A 19,138-nucleotide genomic window follows, 5' to 3' on the forward strand; every position below is an offset into this window, starting at 1 on the left:
ATTATATGATCTGCTACCACTAACGTTGTTGAATTCATTCGCCCAATGTAAATAGGGCAGATTCCAAAGCACTGCAAACCCAGGATACCTTGGACATGCTTCTACTTGAGGTAGCTCTGTAACATAAAAAGATACGATATTAAGAACTTTATCTGTGCTCGTAACCAGTTTCTTCCTTCCTGCCCAAAACTCTTTAAGGTGAAGTTCCGTAATGCTCCTGAATTCATTAAAAAGAATTGACAGTATTACAGTAGATCTTACTATCTTGCCAATCTACATTTTTTCAGATTGGCAGTAATCAACAATTATTACATTGTTAAAGGGGTAGTTATTCTTGAAATTACAAGGCTTAATTTTCTGTGGGGAGTTTAGTTCCCATCTACTGTGTAAATACAGCACCTCATGCCATTAAATGCATGCAAATGGTGAGGCAAAACGGCAACATGAAGTTTGCACAAGGCTTACAGCAAAATGGAGCAACTCAGATGCAACATTTGAATATTGAGCATTAAACCATGCATCTGCTCACCACTTGAAGCTGTACTTTATATGCAAAAATAACAAGCGCCACCATCACTATGACAACAAAATCTGTCCCAACATTTTTTTTGAAATGTTATTGCTACAAATAACCATGAATCTGTTATCATTCATCTGATCATGTTGGGCTCCACTCAAATTCACCAGATTTAGAAATTAACACAGAAATTGAAGCAAACTTAGTCGTTTAGATTCCAAAGACGACTAAACGATTACGGTTTGAGACTGGCATTCCACTTTTGTCATCAAATACAGTGCTCCAATTAACTGCTGAAACTACCTTTGGACTATACTTGTTTTATGAGCCAACAGACACAGGAAAAACTCTATTCATTACCCAGATGTCTTGCAGCTTTTTTGGAGAGAATTTAGATGGCAAGCTCAAAAGTCCTAAAAGTTTTGTTGAGCAAACTGACCTGATTAGAACTTTATGTTACGGCTATCAGAGGATTTTAAAATTAAGTCGGAGTTAAAAATCTGTTGCAAATTCACAATTGCAGGATTATCACACCACAGAAGGAGGCCATTCAGCCTATCGTGTCTACACTAGTTCTCAGAATAAGCAATTCACCTCATACTATTCCCCTGCTTCTCCCTGTAACGCAGCACATCCTTCCCTTTCAAAAAAAAGTCTGATAAAATTATCAAAGCTTAAATTAGTTATGGAAAACTTATTTTAATTTCCACATCTTTCAGTACATTTGATCATCTCTTGTGGATTTAAAAATGGTAGTTAAAAATAACGTGAGCACTATGTTCCAGCTTTTCACCTACGTTTGCAGATGATTGCCACTGGGAATGATGTGGTCATTTTCAAGGCGCTATTTATGGAAGCAAGGTTTGCCTCCCCCACTCTATCCATGACAAGTGTCAGAGCTGCTGGAGTTTGATAGTGTCAGAAATCAGCCCAAGGAAACTTCATTCCTTCCCACAAAATTAATAATATAAAAGATGGATCCAACTTTAAGCAGAATGCAATGCAATCTTTTCTTCCCACCCCATTCTCTCCTATTACTGATCCTCTTCTGAAAGACATCAATTTATCTTGCAGCACCAGGATTAGCAATACTCCAATCCTACACTCATGTGGTCATTATTCATTCATACCAGATCAGAGACTGGGCAGATGCCTGAAGACTTAATCCAGAAGTCACCATTGCCACTCGTTGCCCTACCCACATCACAGATGTTTAACGGTTGGTAATCTGGAGGGGGAGTCCTGGCCAAATTTTGCCTTCATTCACCCATTTTACATCCTCAGAGATCAGCAAACTCAGAACCGAGACCGAAATTAAAATTAGTAGCACAACAGGTAGGCCACACGTACCCATTTAATTTTTTTAAAAGTTAGATATCCTAATTGTGGAGATAAACCAAATATACAACCTTTACTTCAATGTTCAGTTAATAAACACTTTCACCAAAGAAAGACAAAATATACAATCCACCAGAAATTATAGATGATCACTAAATGAAATTCAATTGTTAATAAATGTGTCTACAAAAGTACAAAGGAGATGGTGCAGAAAGATTTGGGTACCAGAAAAGAACGGTTGAAAGAATTTTTGTAATACAGGACCAAATACTGGCCCAAATTTCAAGGTGGTAAGGATGATAAATCTAACAACATTAACGATCATCAATCCTCAAACTGATAGCAACTACTTGATTCTATATACATTCAGTTCAATGCAGAAATCCGGAAATTTATGCCATTGAAGTTTCCCTTCTCCATCAGGTATGCTGTTGAATTTGCTGCAGACTGGAATGAAATATAATTATCACAGAATTGTTACAGCGCAGGAGGTGGCCATTTGACTCACCGTATCTGCACTGGACCTGAACTAGCGTATCACATTTGCTTCTTTTGCAAATCACTAAATCTGTGCCCTCTCATTCTTTTATGAGCAGGAACGGTTTTTCCCACCTACTCAGTCTAGCCCCCTCATGATTTTGAACATCTCCTTCAAATCTTCTCTTAGTCCTCTCCTCTCCGTAAAGAAGTCCCAACCTCGCCAATCTATCCTCATAAATGAGGCTCCTCACCTCTGGAACCATTCTTGTAAACCTCTTCTGCACACTTTCTCCAATGTGTTCACATCCGTGTGTGGTTTCCAGAACTGTACACCGTATTCCAGTTCACGATAGCCTGGTTGCTCTTGTACTCTTATGCCCCGATTAGTAAAACCCAGAGTACTGTATGCTTTATTAGCTGCTCTCTCCACTTATCCTGCCACCTTCAATGATCTATCCAAATATACATCCAGGTCTCTCTGCTCCTGCAACACCTTAAGAATGTTACCTTTTAGTTTATATGGTCTCTCCATGTTCTTCCTACCAAAATGCATCACCTCACTTCTCCACATTGAACTTCATCTGCCACCGAACTGCACACTCCATCAACTTGTATATGTCCTTTTGAAGTTCTAGACTGTGCTCTTCATAGTTTACAATATTTCCAAGTTTTCTGTCTTCCGCAATTTAAGATTGTCCCCTGCACACCAAAGATGTAGATCATTATATATCAGGAAAAGCAAGGGTGCCAATACCAACTCCTGTGGAACACCACTACAAACCTTCTTCCAGTGCAAAAAAATTCATTTACCACTACTCAGTGCTATTATTCAGCCTACTCTTCTAACTTTTCTCAAATCTGTTGTGTGGCACTGCCTCAAATGTCTCCTGAAAGCCCAGGTACACCACATCAACAGCTTTACCTTCATCGACCCAGTTACCTCCTCAAAACAAAAAACTCCTTGCCACCACTGATTGACCTGTAATTGCTGGGGCTATCCTTACAACTTTTTTTGGAATAATTCTATAAAAAATCCAGACCAAAACTTGAACCTTGAAACTATGAATCTCTCTGCGAAAACCCTTTTTAAAAATTGCATTTTGTTGGATGAAGTGCAACTCTGTTTCAAACGTTGTACAAAATTCATAATTATGCTGAATAACCTTGATGGCCCTGAAATCTAATTTTATATTTGTGGAATGCCAAAACTGTCCCATTATGATAAAACAAAATCATCGCCCGTAACTTCCTCAGAGTGGAAATCTCTGGCGGATCGCCATCTCAATGGACTTACAAGCCTGTACAGGGTATCCAAAGTTTTTTCTTCCATAGTTAGAAATGATTTTATTTTTCTTCTAACTCTGAGTAACTATCTGGGTAAAACTGGCAGAACCATCTGAAGTTATTAATAATGATAATCTTTATTGTCACAAGTAGGCTTACATTAACACTGCAATGAAGTTACTGTGAAAAGCCCCTAGTCGCCACATTCCGGCGCCTGTTCAGGTACACAGAGGGAGAATGCGGAATGTCCAAATTACCCATCAGCCTGTCTTTTGGGACTTGTGGGAGGAAACCCACGCAGACACGGGGAGGCCGTGCAGACTCCACACAGACAGTGACCGAAGCCAGGAATCGAACCTGGGACCCTGGAGCTGTGAAGCAACAATGCTACCCACTGTGCTACCGTGCTGCCCTAGCAATGTAAATCGCTTCTGTTGGAGGTCCCAGCCCAACACCGTTGTCCAGAGTTTAGCACCTCTTGCCACTTACCAGGTAAACGTTTATGTGGGAAGTTTCAAGAGGGATTTCCCCAGCATATCTTTGGGTACCCCTTAAATGTGATGCTGGGGAACAAGTTATGGCGTATTTTAATAAAATATATTATGTTTCTGCTTCCACCTTATTTCCATGTGTATATCCCATTTATTTTGTTCTACAAAATATAATTTCATATGAAGGATGATCAGTGAATTTTACTTCCCGAATAGCTGTTTGAGAAAATACTTCTGTGAGATTTAACTGCTCATCCTGCTTTATCACTGGTGCTGGATGTCTGGAGATCCCTTGACCCGACATCAGATTCAAATTAACATTGGGAATGGGAAAGGGAAAATCCATGCCACACAGATCACCAAATTTTTGTGGCAGCTTTCAAGGTCAATAGCAAGCAACATCAATCCATTATGATGCATCATATAATATACAACATATAAAATCTGGCATACAGTGTAATGGAACAATTTGTGCTCAATGAAATGATGAACTTAAAAGTGGTACAATGAAGTACAATGAAGGGCAACTGGAACGTCTCCTGGGCTTAGTTTGTTGTGTTCAGACAGCAAGCTCATTAGAACGGTTTGTGCAGGTTAGAAAAAAATGATAAGATGTGACTAAAGGAACTTAAATTTTGAAAGTAATTTATGACATTGAAGAAAATGTGGTGCTCTTTAAGGGTTCCAGACTATATAAACTTAGGAAAATGTGGACTTGTTCCTACTTTAAGGATCTCATTGTTGTAAATATGCAGCATTATGAAGGACAATGAATGTAGAACTCGTCTACCAATAAAAGTCAAATTCCAGGTTAAGGCACTAATTAAGGTGACACTGCAGCTTGGGCTGGACAAAAAGACAATGGTTTAACTGGAACTGCTATTTTTGCTAATTGCTACATTGTACTTTTGAACATTTACCCCAGATTTTAGTTCTTAAAATTTGTTCACGTGGGCGTTGCAGGCTGTGCCAGCATTTATTGCCCATCCCTAATAGCCCTAGAGGGGGCAGTTAAGAGTCAGCCACATTGCTATGGGTCTGGAGTCACATGTAGGCCAGCCCAGGTAAGGATGGCAGATTTCCTTCCCTAAAGGACATTAGTGAAAGTTTTTTCGACAATGGTTTCATGGTCATCATTAGACTTTTAATTCCAGATATTTTATGGAGTTTAAATTCCATCACTTTCTGTGGTGGGATTCAAACCCAGGTCATTATCCTGGGTCTCTAGATTCCTAGTCCAGCGACTATCACTATGCCACCATCTCCTTGTGCCAAATGCCCTTTAAAATGTCAGTTTTTTTATTGATGTATTTTTGCTAATGCTACATTGTACTTTTGATTTTTTTTGCAATGGATAAAGTTCATTTTACAAAAAAATGAAATTCCTCAGATCTTGAATGTCATTCAACAACTTGATTTTTATCCCCCCAAAAACTTGCAGTGTTTATTGAGGCTGCATATTTTATCTGGCCAAAATACATTTATCTTTCACAAGCTACACTTAAACTCGTAATTAGGAGTTCCTCTATTATAGCTAACAGGTAAAATAGATTCTGCTAGTTTTAGTCTAGCCTACAATGAATAGAGCACAACTTTACCTAGCAATTTTTTCCATGATTTGATGAGTGACTTGGCAAGTGTAGTGATTTCTTCATCTGTGCTTTGTTTTCTAACAGCATTCACAGACATCCCAACCCGCGTGGACTACAAGAACAAGAAAAAGATTTTAAAAACAATCCTGGAACTTACAGAAACAACTAGATTATTTAAACTCGTATATTTCAAGCCATATTAGCAGTAAACCCCTCTTGCAATTGGTTGGGCCAAAGATCTTAAAGCTGCTAGATATTAAAAGCTCCACTGTTCAGGAATACAACCTGGTAATTTCTACACAATATTTTATTAATAAGTAAATTAATCCAGTCTGCCAAACAAAATTCATCACCATTAAAAATGTTTAATTTATCACATTTATTGAACTATTGTATCAACAATTTGAATTAACATTTCCCAACATATATTTATGATCTGTATATATTACCAAAATGTCTTTATTCCCATGCAGTTGGTTGAATTATCCAACCCCTAGCACCTTGAAGCAGCTGTAGAAGAATCGTAGCGAATTGCCCACAGACTTCCTGACACAAATCACGAAGGCATTCTAGGCCCAATATGACACCTCAGGGTCATGTGCCCATGGCAAATGCTCCCCACATTTTCCTGAAGAGTTGCAACAGATTTTCTCACTAATCACAAGGAAAGGGCAAAATTTTGTTTGGTTCAAAGCTGTAGATCGTGTATGGAAGAGTAACATGTCTGAGTTGGCAGCCCAGCATTGTTGTTAAAAAAGAGATTTTGTTTTGATTATTTGATCTGCCATTTGTGCCTTGAACAAAGAAAACAATGATTTGATTTCTTGTCACATGTACCGAAGTACAGTGAAAATTATTTTTCTACGGCCGATAAACGTACACAGTACATACATAGTAGACACAAGAATCAACAAGGAACAATGACAAATGGTACATCGACAAAACAGTGATTGGTTACAGTGTGGAACAAGGGGCCAAACAAAGCAAATGCATGAGCAAGAGCAGCATAGGGCGTCATGAATAGTATTCTTACAGGGAACAGATCAGTTTGAGGGGGAGTCGTCGAGGAGTCTTGTAGCTGTGGGGAAGAAGCTGTTCCTATGTCCGGATGAGAGTCTTCAGACTTCTGTACCTCCTGCCTGATGGAAGGGTCTGGAAGAAGGCAATGCCTGGGTGGGAGGGGTCTCCGATAATGCTGTCTGCCTTCCTGAGGCAGCGAGAGGTGTATACAGAATCAATGTGGGGGTGGCAAGTTTGTGTGATGCGTTGGGCTGAGTTCACCAGTCTGCAGTTTCTTGCGATCTTGGACTGAGCAGTTGCCATACCAGGCTGTGATGTAGCAGGATAAGATGCTCGCTATCGCACATCTGTAAAGGTTTGAGAGAGTCGATGCAGACATGCCAAATTTCTTTAGCTTCTGCAGGAAGTAGAGACGTTGTTGGGCTTTCATTACTGTTGCATCAACGCGAGTGGACCAGGACAGACTGTTGGTGATGGTGACCCCCAGGAACTTAAAAGCTATCGACCATCTCCACTTCAGAGCCATTGATGCAGTCGGGAGTGTGTGTCGTGCTGCGCTTCCTGAAGTCGACGATCAGTTCATTGGTCTTTCCAACATTTAGAGAGGTTGTTTTTTGTGCACCATGCAACCATAATCTCCCTCCGGTAGTCTGATTCGTTGTTGTTTGAGATGCAGCCCATCACAGTCGTATCATCCGCAAACTTATAGCTGGAGTTGGTGTTAAATGTTGCCACACAGTCATGGGTGTATAGGGAGTACAGTAGAGGACTGAGCACACATCTTTGCGGGGCTCCAGTGTTGAGGACTATTGTGGAAGAGGTGCTGTTTCCTATCCTGACAGATTGCGGTCTGTTGGTGAGGAAGTAGAGGATCCAGCTGCACAGGGAGGGGGTCATAGAATTTACAGTGCAGAAGGAGGCCATTCGGCCCATCGAGTCTGCACCGGCTCTTGGAAAGAGCACCCTACCCAAGGTCAACACCGCCACCCTATCCCCATAACCCAGTAGCCCCACCCAACACTAAGGGCAATTTTGGACACTAAGGGCAATTTATCATGGCCAATCCACCTAACCCGCACATCTTTGGACTGTGGGAGGAAACCATAGCACCCGGAGGAAACCCACGCACACACAGGGAGGATGTGCAGACTCCGCACAGACAGTGACCCAAGCCGGAATCGAACCTGGGACCCTGGAGCTGTGAAGCAATTGTGCTATCCACAAGGCTACCGTGCTGCCCAGTCCAAGATTGCGGAGTTTGGTTATTAGTCTTGTTGGGATAATGGTGTTGAAGGTAGAACTGTAGTCTATGAACAGCAGTCTTACATAAGTGTCCTTGTTGTCAAGGTGTTCGAGTGTTGATTGCAGAGCCAGTGAGATAGCGTCTGCTATGGACCGGTTGCGGTGAGAGGCAAACGACAGTAGATCGAGACTGTCTGGGAGGCTGGCAGTGATCCGTCTCATGACTAGCCACTCAAAGCATTTCATGATAACAGACGTTAGGGCCACCGGTCGGTAGTCATTGAGACAGGTTACCTCGTTCTTCTTTGGTACTGGTACTATGGTGGCCTTCTTGAAGGAGGTGGGGACCTCAGAGCAGAGGAGTGAGGTGGTGAAGTTTTCTGCAAATACACTCACCAGCTGGTCTGCGCAGGCTCCGAGTGCTCGCCCAGGGACTCTGTCAGGGCCCGTCGCTTTCCGCGGATTCACTTTCAAGAAGGCAGCTCTTACCTCTGAGGCTGTAATAGTGGGTTTGGGTGTGTCCAGGGCTGTTGGGGCAGGTGGCACTGATACAAAAAACAAAAAAAAGTACAGCACAGGAACATGCCCTTTGGCCCTCCAAGCCTGTGCCGACCATGCTGCCCGTCTAAACTAAAATCTTCTACACTTCCTGGGTCCGTATCCCTCTATTCCCATCCGATTCATGTATTTGTCAAGATGCCCCTTAAATGTCACTATCGTCCCTGCTTCCACCACCTCCTCCGGCAGCGAGTTCCAGGCACCCACTACCCTCTGTGTAAAAAGCCTTGCCTCGTACACCTACTCTAAACCTTGCCCCTCGCACCTTAAACCTATGCCCCCTAATAATTGACCCCTCTACCCTGGGAAAAAGCTTCTGACTATCCACTCTGTCTATGCCCCTCATAATTTTGTAGACCTCTACCAGGTCACCCCTCAACCTCCGTTGTTCCAGTGAGAACAAACCGAGTTTATCCAACCGCTCCTCATAGTTAATGCCCTCCATACAGGTAAATCTCTTCTGCACACTCTCTAAAGCCTCCACATCTTTCTGGTAGTGTGGCGACCAGAATGGAACACTATACTCCAAGTGTGGCCTAACTAAGGTTCTATACAGCTGCAACATGACTTGCCAATTCTTGTACTCAATAAAGGCAAGCATGCCGTATGCCTTCTTGACTACCTTCTCCACCCGTGTTGCCCCTTTCAGTGAGCTGTGGACCTGTACACCTAGATCTCTCTGACTGTCAATACTCTTGAGGGTTCTACCATTCACTGTATATTCCCTACCGGCATTAGACTTTCCAAAATACATTACCTCACATTTGTCCGGATTAAACGCCATCTGCCATCTCTCCGCCCAAGTCTCCAAACAATCTAAATCCTGCTGTATCCTCTGACAGTCCTCATCGCTATCCGCAATTCCACCAACCTTTGTCGTCTGCAAACTTACTAATCGGACCAGTTACATTTTCCTCCAAATCATTTACGAACAGCAAAGGTCCCAGCACCCCAGCACTGATCCCTGCAGAACACCACTAGTCACAGCCCTCCAATCAGAAAAGCACCCTTTCATTGCTATTCTCTGCCTTCTATGATCTAGCCAGTTCTGTATCCATCTTGGCAGCTCACCCCTGATCCCGTGTGACTTCACCTTTTGTACCAGTCTGCCATGAGGGACCTTGTGCCTTACTGAAGTCCACATAGACAGCATCCACTTCCCGACCTGCATCAATCATCTTTGTGACCTCTCTTCCAAAAACTCTATCAAGTTTGTGAGACACGGCCTCCCCTTCACAAAACCGTGCTGCCTCTCGCTAATACGTCCATTTATGCCCAAATGGGAGTAGATCCTGTCTCGAAGAATTCTCTCCAGTAATTTCCCTACCACTGACGGAAGGCTCACCGGCCTGTAGTTCCTTGGATGATCCTTGCTACCCTTCTTAAACAACAACATTGGCTAATCTCCTGATGACAGTGAAGATCCAAAGATTTCTGTCAAGGCCTCAGCAATTTCCTTTCTAGCCTCCTTCAGTATTCGGAGGTAGATCCCATCAGGCCCTGGGGACTTATCTATATTAATATTTTTCAAGATGCCCAACACCTCGTCTTTTTGGATCTCAATGTGACCCAGGCTATTTATACACCCTTCTCCTGACTCAACATCCACCAATTCCTTCTCTTTGGTGAATACTGATGCAAAGTATTCATTTAGTACCTCGCCCATTTCCTCTGGCTCCACACAGATTTCCTTGCCTGTCCTTCAGTGGGCCAACCCTTTCCCTGGCTACCCTCCTGCTTTTTATGTACGTGGGATTTTCCTTAACCCGATTTGTCATTGACTTTTCGTGACCCCTTTTAACCCTCCTGACTCCTTGCTTAAGTTCCTTCCTACTTTCCTTATATTCCACACAGGCTTCTTTTGTTCTCAACCTTCTAGACCTGACAAATGCCTCCTTTTTCTTTTTGACGAGGCCTACAATATCTCTCGTTATCCAAGGTTCCTGAAATTTGCTGTATTTATCCTTCTTCCGCACAGGAACATGCCGGTCCTGATACATTGGCTGACTGCTCAAAGCGGGCATAGAACTTGTTCAAATCATCGGGTAGGGATGCTCCAGCCCCAGATATTCTGCCTGGCCTTGCTTTATAGCCTGTGATCTTGTGTAGGCCCTGCCATAGTCGTCGTGGGTTAGTGTCACTGGCCTGGGACACTAATTTGATGCAGTATTGTCTTTTTGCATCCCTGATGGCTTTCCATACGTCGTACCTGGATTTCTTATATAGGTCAGGGTCGTCAGACTTGAACGCCTCCGTCCGAAGCTTCAGCAGGGAGTGAAACTTTTGGTTGAGCCAGGGTTTCCGATTGGGGAATGCCCGTATTGTCTTCTTCAGTACACAGTCCTCGACAGGCTTACTGATGAAGTCTGTGACGGTAGTTGCGTACTCGTCCAGGTTAGCTGCCGCGGCCTTGAATATGGACCAATCCAGTCTCCAAGCAGTCACGGAGGATGTCCTCTTCCTTGGACCAGCACTGCACGGTTTTCTTGATTGGCTCAGAACGCTCGAGTTGCTGTTTGTAAGCCGGAAGTAGGAACACCGACTTGTGGTCGGATTTGCCAAAGTGAGGTCGGGGGATGGCGGTAGCCTCCTTTCCATTGGTCAGGTTTTAGGAGGTCACACATCAATATTGGGGGAGGGGGGCAGTGGCATAGTAATAATGTCACTGGATTACAAATCCAGAGGCCCAGGCTAATATTCTGGAGTTATAGGTTAAAAGCCCACTAAGACAGCTGGTGGAATTTAAATTCAATAATAAATTTGAAGCTAGTCTCAGTGGCGGTAACCATGAAGCCACTGTCAACTGTCAGTAAAAGCTCATCTGGTTCGTAAATAGAAAAGAAATCTGACGTCCTTTTCTGGTCTGGCCTACACGTGGCTCCACATCAACACGGCTGGCTCTTAAATGCCCTACAGAAAAGAAACCAGACAGACCATCCAGCACCAACCCAAGCACTGGAAAAGACAATGTCACATCTAGCTCTTTCAACCCTGCAAAGTCTTCCTTACCAACATCTGGGGCTTGTGCCAAGATTGAGAGAGCTGTCGGACAGGCTAGTCACAGTGCACCATCTACAAGATGCACTACGAGAATTCATGAAGCGTCTTTCAACAGCATCTTCCAAGCAGGTGACCTCTACTACCCAGAAGGACAAGGACAGATGCATGGGAACACCACCTATTGCAAGTCCCTCGAAGCCATACATCATCCTGATTTGAAACTACATCACTGGATCAAAACCTCCTTCCTAATAGCACTGTGGGTGTACCTACACCAAATGGACTGCAGTGGTTCAAGAAGACAGCTCATCACCACCTTCGCAAAGACAATCAGAGTGGGTAATAAATGTTGGCCTAGTTAGCGATGTCCACTTCCCATGAAAGAATGAATGAAAAATAACTGCTGACAGCACACGATCAATCAAGTAGATGACATGGCTTTCCAGGGAAAACGACCATTGTTTCTCAATGCATGCTGGGAACCAGCAAGTCCATGCTCTTCATTTTTACTATCTCGCTCTTCATTTTTACTATCTCGCTGGTTTGCGTGTGGCATAGGATGCATAAGGGTCTGCAGAGCCAAAAGATGCAAGTGCCCTCGTATGTATCACAGGAGATTTTCGGAACTGGTCATTGTTTGTTTCACATGCTCTCCCAAATCGCTTCACATGCTCTCCCAAATCAAAAGATGTTCCTTTAAGCAACTAGGAACACCAACTAATGCATCCCTTAATGACCACTACATGCAAATTAAAGGCATCACTGTCCAGAGTGAAGTCACTTACAGGTTGTGCCAAAAGCCCCACTAAAATTGGTCCTATTATTTTCTGACAAAACCCATGTGGACTTTAAAGTGTATTAACATAAGAGTTGTGAATTAATTTCAGCTTAATTTCAAAAATATTATTTGTATATACACTATTGCGCTAAAAAACAATTTCAGAGAATGTGATATTTTGAGATGTTTCAACAACGTGGTAAATGCAAGTTTGAATAAACATGCAATTCCCAATAGCCCTGCATGGAGGCATTCAACCATACAAACCAAAACAAAATGTCACAAGGTTGAATTTGGACCTGTTCCCAGTTAACTCTTTCTATTCCAGTGACCTTTGTTGGAAAGTATGCTATGTTGAAGACAAGTAAAGATTAGGGTATTGCGACGACCCTGTCACAGCCAACACTCACTACCCAAGCTCAAAAGTCACACCACCTGGGCAGAGCTGGCAGCCATGAAATTATATGTAGAAGAACCCTCTTGTATGCCATAAGCTATGTTTTATGTAAAAGGTCTAGAAAAGGAGATCCAGAATAGGCTGGTAGAATTTCTATTTACCTGCAACAGATCCAACGTCATAGGTATGCTTTTAAGTTCCTTCAATAAATCAACAGCACCATTCTGCAGAATTAACAAAAAGCAGAGTGATAAGTTATTGTATTAACTGAAAGGTTTTGAGGAGCCACACACTTGTAATGATCCTATAAGGACACTTCTTTGAATTATATCCTCAAAACAGACCAAATCTGTTAACCAAGCGTGTTTGGAAAATAAGTAAATTAATATAAATATTTGCTGTCAAATAAACACAGAAAATGATAGAAATAAATTGAAGTCAAGTCTACATCAGTCAGGATAAAACCTACAGGTTTTCCCAAATTTTGAACAGACTGGACACTGGCTGCACCTGTGTTTGCATCCCAAGTCAGAACACAGCAGCGAAAAATAGATCCAAAGGTTTAAAAATCCTGGTACTGCTGTGTCTAACAATGGCTATAAAAGTAATACCCAATATTCCATTAGTAATAACCACCCATAGTTGCAGTGCACACATTATTAACTGCAGGTGTTTCCCATTCACCCACCCATACCTTTGAAATGATTATGCCCACATTATCAGTCCACAGCTTGAATTCTTAAAACTATGGATGTAGTGTAGATACATCGACAAGTGCAAGGCCAATGAGAAGTCATCACCTGTGGACACTGCCAAAACAGTTTTGATTTAATTTAATTCAGAACACACCAGTTAAAATATAGACTGAACTTAATTTTAAATAGTCATTTAACAACTATTGTTAACCTTACAAAATAAAATCTACAAAAGACGAGAATTCTGAAGAAAAATAGATGGAACTACTAGTCAGTTCATTTTCTGTAAAAAGGGAACAAGCTTTATTACTGGAAATATTTATTCTAATCGAAATATGGAACATCGTCAAATAACCTCGTCTGCCCAAAACATTTCATTAGTTAAATTACTTCATCAGTGGGCACTCAACGAAGACATTTCGTGGGTCAAAATTAAAATCAAGATAAATCATCCCGGGCTTTTAGTGCTAAACATGCCCTGGGATGAAGGGATTAAGTACATTTTCTATGCAGTCTTCGGCATGGAGTTCCACTGAGCAGGGCTGGCTGACTCCCCTCCATCCCATCGGGCCGGCGGCTAGGGCAAATACATCTGAATATTTTATTGCACATCTCTTTTTAAGTCCATCAAACAATGTACATTAACACAGACACTGCCTGGGTCCACAGGGACTACTCCCCTCCATCGTTTATTTACATTACCAACAGCATGGGCATGGCGCTGGAAACCTCGGCATTTTACCCTCAAGAGTTAACGGTCATTGCCTCGAGGGTGTCGTACCCGCTTCTGAGCAGCCTGATCATTCCCTGCACTCGGCTGCCCGCAACCCCACCAGCTCCCGAGGTCTTCGGAAGCAACCAGAAAGCACCAGCCGACCTGGGCGGCGCGGCGCCGGCATCGACAGCTCCCCGCCGACCTACCGTGTTTTTCTTGGACACCATCTTATCCATCTTCTTGGCGATGCGCACGATTTCCTCCAACTTTCCCATCGTCGCCTTCAGATTGCCTCCTCCTCCTCCCCCCACTTCTCGGTTTGTCTCGCCTGGTTTAAAGGGGAGGAGAAGAGACAATGGCCTCAGTCATGGGCACAGAGATCCAGACGCCCCAGCCTCTGCGCTCGAGCTTCGCTGCTCGTCTGGTGGCTTGCGTGACCCCCCCGAGCCATCCACAGACCGCGGCCGGTGCTGGGGGTTGTAGTCCCGGCTCTGACCGCCGCCGGATGCTGTCCTCCGCCGCCGGATGACTACAACTCCCGGCGTGCACCTTCCTGCCGCCCGAAAAAGCTTCTGGACGAGTTGTCTGCTGTGCTTTGAACCGCCACCGTTTTCGCGGCGTCCAGCCTCCCAGCCTCTGGAATGATTTTACTAGGTCCGGTCTGCGTTTTTCTCGTGCGCGGAACGGGAGAGAGTGCATTCCACCCGCGGTTTGAATCACGAGATTTGGTGAGGGCTCGGCGGTTGACTCAGTGCGTGTGTGTGTGAAGCTGAAATGTTTTCCTCACCGCCTGTTCGCTCGGTGGAGAGCGGGTGAAGAAGCTAAAACCATAACTTGAGTTCTGAGGCTATCTTTGCTTGACGGTAAATTCGCTCTTTGATCCGCCATCGAAACGGGGATTGACTGGCTCCTGGGCGGCAGGTTGAAGTTTTTGATTCAGCTGAGACAGCCCCTCCTCAAAGAAAGGCCAGCTACCGTGGTACTTGGTGGTTATCTAATTCACTTTTTATTACTGCACCACCTGCCCTGCCCAGTGTCTCCGTTTAGAGAGTTCAGATTTACATTAATTGCTTCCTGCAGTGTTAAAAGTAAAGCTGAATCTGATACTCAAATGAGCGGGTAGTCTGAAAAGGATTTTTTTAACCACTTGTTTTATATTCCAAGTTGAAAATCAACGGATTAAGAAACATGCTTATGGGACATTTAACTCCCAATGCAAACTAAATTCAGCACTGAAAGTTAAGCCATTTCCAGTCCAATGTGATTAAGTGTTAATTACTAATCAACTTTGGCAATTAAATTTGATGGTTGCAAAAGCGTGAAGTCTCATTGCTTCAGGTTTTAATTTCTGTTGGGAGCTTTAAAAATATAAATTTAAAATAGTTTTGCATTTCCTCGGATTACCTAGTGTGTCTGCTCGTGCTCTATGACGTGCTTTTTAAAATAATCTTTATTATTGTCACAAGTAGACTTAGGTTAACACTGCAATGAAGTTAAAATCCCCTAGTCGCCACACTACGCCACATGTTCGGATGCACAGAGGGAGAATTCAGAATGTCCAAATGACCTAATAGCACATCTTTCAGGACTTGTGGGTGGAATCTGGAGCACCCAGAGGAAACCCACGCAGTCACAGGGTGAAGGTGCAGACTCCGCACAGACAGTGATCCAAGCACCCTGGCGCTGTGAAGCAATGGTGCTAACCACTGCTACCGTGCTTTTTCCCCATAGGCCTGTATTTTTCCCTCCATAAACTAGAGTTACTTGTTAGTTTATTTCCACCACCCCTTCAGGCATTGCATTACAGATCAGAACATCTCACTCCACATAAAAATGTTTCCTGATGTTTCCAATCATTGAAGTTATTGGCCTTTGATTACCAACGCTGTCATTGGAAACCGTTTCCATACTTTATCAAACTGTTCATGGTTCTGAACACCTCCATCAAATCTGATTTGGAACATAGGCCTCAGGAGCAGGAGTTGGCAAATCAGCCTGTCGAGGGAGCTTCACCATTCAGCATAGCTGATCTGGTTGAGGTCTCCGCTCCACTTTGCCACCTGCCTACCCTCAACTCCCTTGTCTATCAAAAATTTGTCCAAACCTGCCTTAAATAAATTTAATGACCCAGCTGCCTGCTTTCTGGGGAAGAGAATTCCATATACTATTGACCCGTTGAGTGAAATATAATTCTCCTTTCCATTTTAAACGGTACGGGGCATATAGTGGTTAGCACTGCTGGCCTCATAGCACCAGGGACCCGGTTCAGTTCTGGCCTTGGGTGACTGTATGGAGTTTGCACTTTCTCCCGCGTCTGTGGGTTTCCTCCGGGTGCTCTGGTTTCCTCCCAAAGTCCAAAAGTATACAGGCTAGGTGAGGTTACAGCAATAGGGTGGGGGGGGCCTACATAGGTTGCTCTTTCCAGGGTCGTTGCAGACTTGATGGGCCCAATGGCCTCCTTCTGCACTGTAGCAATTCGATGTTAGACCTCTTATTCTTAAACTGCGTATGCAGCCGCGAATTCCAGTCCTGTCCGACTCCAGTATAAATTTGTGAAATTATGCTGGCTGCCCGCTTTGTGGCAGCCAGTGTGAATCGCACTCACATTGGGTGAGCAGGGTGGACGGCTGCCGTGTTCCATGATGGCCCGCCATTAACTTTAAAAGCATCGGCAGCATGGTGGTGCAGTGGGATCACTGCAGTCTCACGGCGCCGAGGTCCCAGGTTCAATCCCGCCTCAGAACCCTGGGTAGAGGCAGTAACAGAAAGGAGAGGTATCCTGATGAGGAGTGATGGAAGGAGGCACCCAATTAACCAAGAAGGCATGGATAGAGATGGCAGCAGATCAGTGGCCACCACCTTGTCCGGAGCACCTGGATCCTGTGCCGGTAGAAGTTCAATTACATTCTATGTTCAGCACGGGTGAGTGTTGAATGGGGCACTAACGGAGGGTGCCCATCCATGGTTGCAAACAAGTATGTGAGTTTCAGACAGACTCCGAGCACAAATGTCGATGCGTCCTAAGGCTGCAGAGATAAATCGGCAGTCTTTAGTCCCTTAAAGGTAAGGGTGTCCAAAAGGATGGTAACATTCTCAAATCTCTACGTGGGTGTTTTGTGTTGGTGCCGTGAGGCAGCAGTGTTAACCACTGCCGCCCCGGAGGTGAAAGTTTCAGCACCAATGGAGCGCTGCAATGACTGGTAAGAGAAATGAAGCCACAACAATCGGGAGCGATCTGAAAATGAAAAAAAATGAAAATCGCTTATTGTCACGAGTAGGCTTCAATGAAGTTACTGTGAAAAGCCCCTAGTCGCCACATTCCAGCACCTGTTCGGGGAGGCTGGCCCGCCTTGGCCTGCTTTAAAAGCCAGCGATTTAGCCCAGTGCGCTAAACCAGCCCCTTAAAAATCTGCTACTGTTGGTGGGCTGCCAATCTGGTGATCCTCATCAGCCATGGGCTGGGAGCCCTGGAGCTCCAGGGTGATCGAGGCAGTAGATCATCAGGTTGCGGGGAAGCTGGGTTTTCTGAGGAAGGTACGAGCCCACTGGGCTGAAGCGTGACATTTTCAGGATGAAAGTGATGAATGAGAGTCTCATCGATCAGAGCAACCTCATTTATGCACCGGTCACTGAGAAACCTCAGTGCAACTGAGGCCAATCATGATGGCCAGCATGTGCTGAGATGTAAATCTGTGTGATGTGAGTCATGAATCTTGTGCTTTGTTTTCACCCTTCAGGTGAGCCATCTACCAGAGCCAACCAAGACACAAGACATCAAAGAGCACCAGCGCATATACTGACATGCCGGTGAACGTGTCGGATGAGTTATTAGGGCACATCACGCTCGCTCGAGCAGATGGTGGAGCCGGAGAACATTCAGTGTGCCACCAATCGGAGAACTGCTGGAGACGGACCATGCTGAGTCCAAGGACGGTGAGGAGTCTCTGGAGTCGTCCATAAGGTGGCAAATGCTGGATGTCAAGCAGGATGAGTGGGAAGATCTGTTGGAGATCCCTGAGGGTTTGCATGCCATGGTTTCTGTCATGGAGCGCATGGCGGAACATGGGCGCTGCGCTGACCCTGGGCTCTCACACACAGCCTCATCCATTGAAAGAGTGGTGACTCATGGAGAGGCAGCTCCAGTGCAATGACATTATTGGGGTTGTGCTTGGATCTGCAAGCCCTCACACAGGCACTGACTTCAGGAGGTAATTGCCTGTATGGGATATGGAGGCGCCAACCAGTGTCACTGATGGTTGGCCATCCTTCATTGGGATCAGGGGGGTGAGGATAAGTTCAAGCACACTAGTCACAAATAGTTCCACATTGGGTGCTAATGCTTTCTTTTTATTTCAAGAACTCTAGTCATGATCCAGTCGGATTTGCTTTCATTTGTTTCATCTTGACTATCACCATAAATAACTTACTCTACTCAAGCCATGCGTTCTGTGTTTTGTGTCAAACTCATCATTGCCTGTTCAGAGATATCCAGGGTGTCAAACCTTATCCACCGCAGTGGATAACATGGAGCACGACATCCGTGCCTTGAGTGGCGATGTCCAAGGTGTTGCTCAGTCTGTCACGACCATGGTCGAGGGCTTCAACATCATGTATCGTTCGCTGAGGGACATATCCCAGACACAAGTGGACATTGCCAAGGCACTCCAGAGCATGGCTCAGTCCTTGAGGACCATCGCTGAGGGCTCAACATCATTGTGCAAACAATGGGGAGACTCCAGGACTGGCAGCACCAGGTGTCTCAGAGGCTTCTGGAGCTCATGCCAGCTGCCCCTCCATCCCATGGAGTTACTCGAGGCTCTACCGGCGCCCTCAGGGAGGAGGAAGTACCAGAGCCCATTCCGGGGCCTTCCATTAAGGTGACTAAGTTGGTCTTCAGTCCTTTTGAATCCCCCACTTCTGACTCCAGCACATCTCAAGAGCAGTGGTCAGAACAGGGTGGCAAGGCGATGCCTGTGACCTGGGGAAGTCGGCCGGGGCCGTCCAGAAGATGACCATCAAGTACATCAAAGG

At 44.5% G+C, this 19,138-nt stretch overlaps 1 protein-coding gene and 1 long non-coding RNA gene across 5 annotated transcripts in view; one reads left to right on the forward strand and one right to left on the reverse strand.

Annotated features, from left to right (window-relative positions):
* LOC140428464 (transcription elongation factor A protein 1-like) overlaps positions 1-14,549 on the reverse strand; it is a 67,060-nt gene extending 52,511 nt beyond the window's left edge. Inside the window, exons 1-3 of one of the 3 annotated variants that reach the window (XM_072514956.1) lie at positions 14,314-14,549; positions 12,859-12,921; positions 5,709-5,814 (exon numbers count right to left, since the gene is read on the reverse strand). In XM_072514956.1, coding sequence (XP_072371057.1) covers positions 5,709-5,814; positions 12,859-12,921; positions 14,314-14,382 — 238 coding nt within the window. In that variant the 5' untranslated portion in view covers positions 14,383-14,549. Of the gene's footprint in view, positions 1-2,842; positions 2,981-5,708; positions 5,815-12,858; positions 12,922-14,313 lie in introns of those variants that run through there. The other 2 variants (XM_072514959.1, XM_072514958.1) reach the window with 2 other exon arrangements.
* A 93-nt stretch (positions 14,550-14,642) lies between these two features.
* LOC140428465 (uncharacterized) lies at positions 14,643-18,543 on the forward strand. 2 transcript variants are annotated; one of them, XR_011948788.1, is made up of 2 exons: positions 14,643-14,761; positions 17,845-18,543. It is a non-coding gene; the product is annotated as an uncharacterized lncRNA (long non-coding RNA). The 2 variants fall into 2 exon arrangements; XR_011948787.1 differs by having other exon boundaries at positions 14,664-14,835.
* The last annotated feature ends 595 nt before the right edge of the window (positions 18,544-19,138 follow it).

Source organism: Scyliorhinus torazame, chromosome 8, assembly GCF_047496885.1.
Source record: "Scyliorhinus torazame isolate Kashiwa2021f chromosome 8, sScyTor2.1, whole genome shotgun sequence".
NCBI classification, from domain to species: Eukaryota; Metazoa; Chordata; class Chondrichthyes; order Carcharhiniformes; family Scyliorhinidae; genus Scyliorhinus; species Scyliorhinus torazame.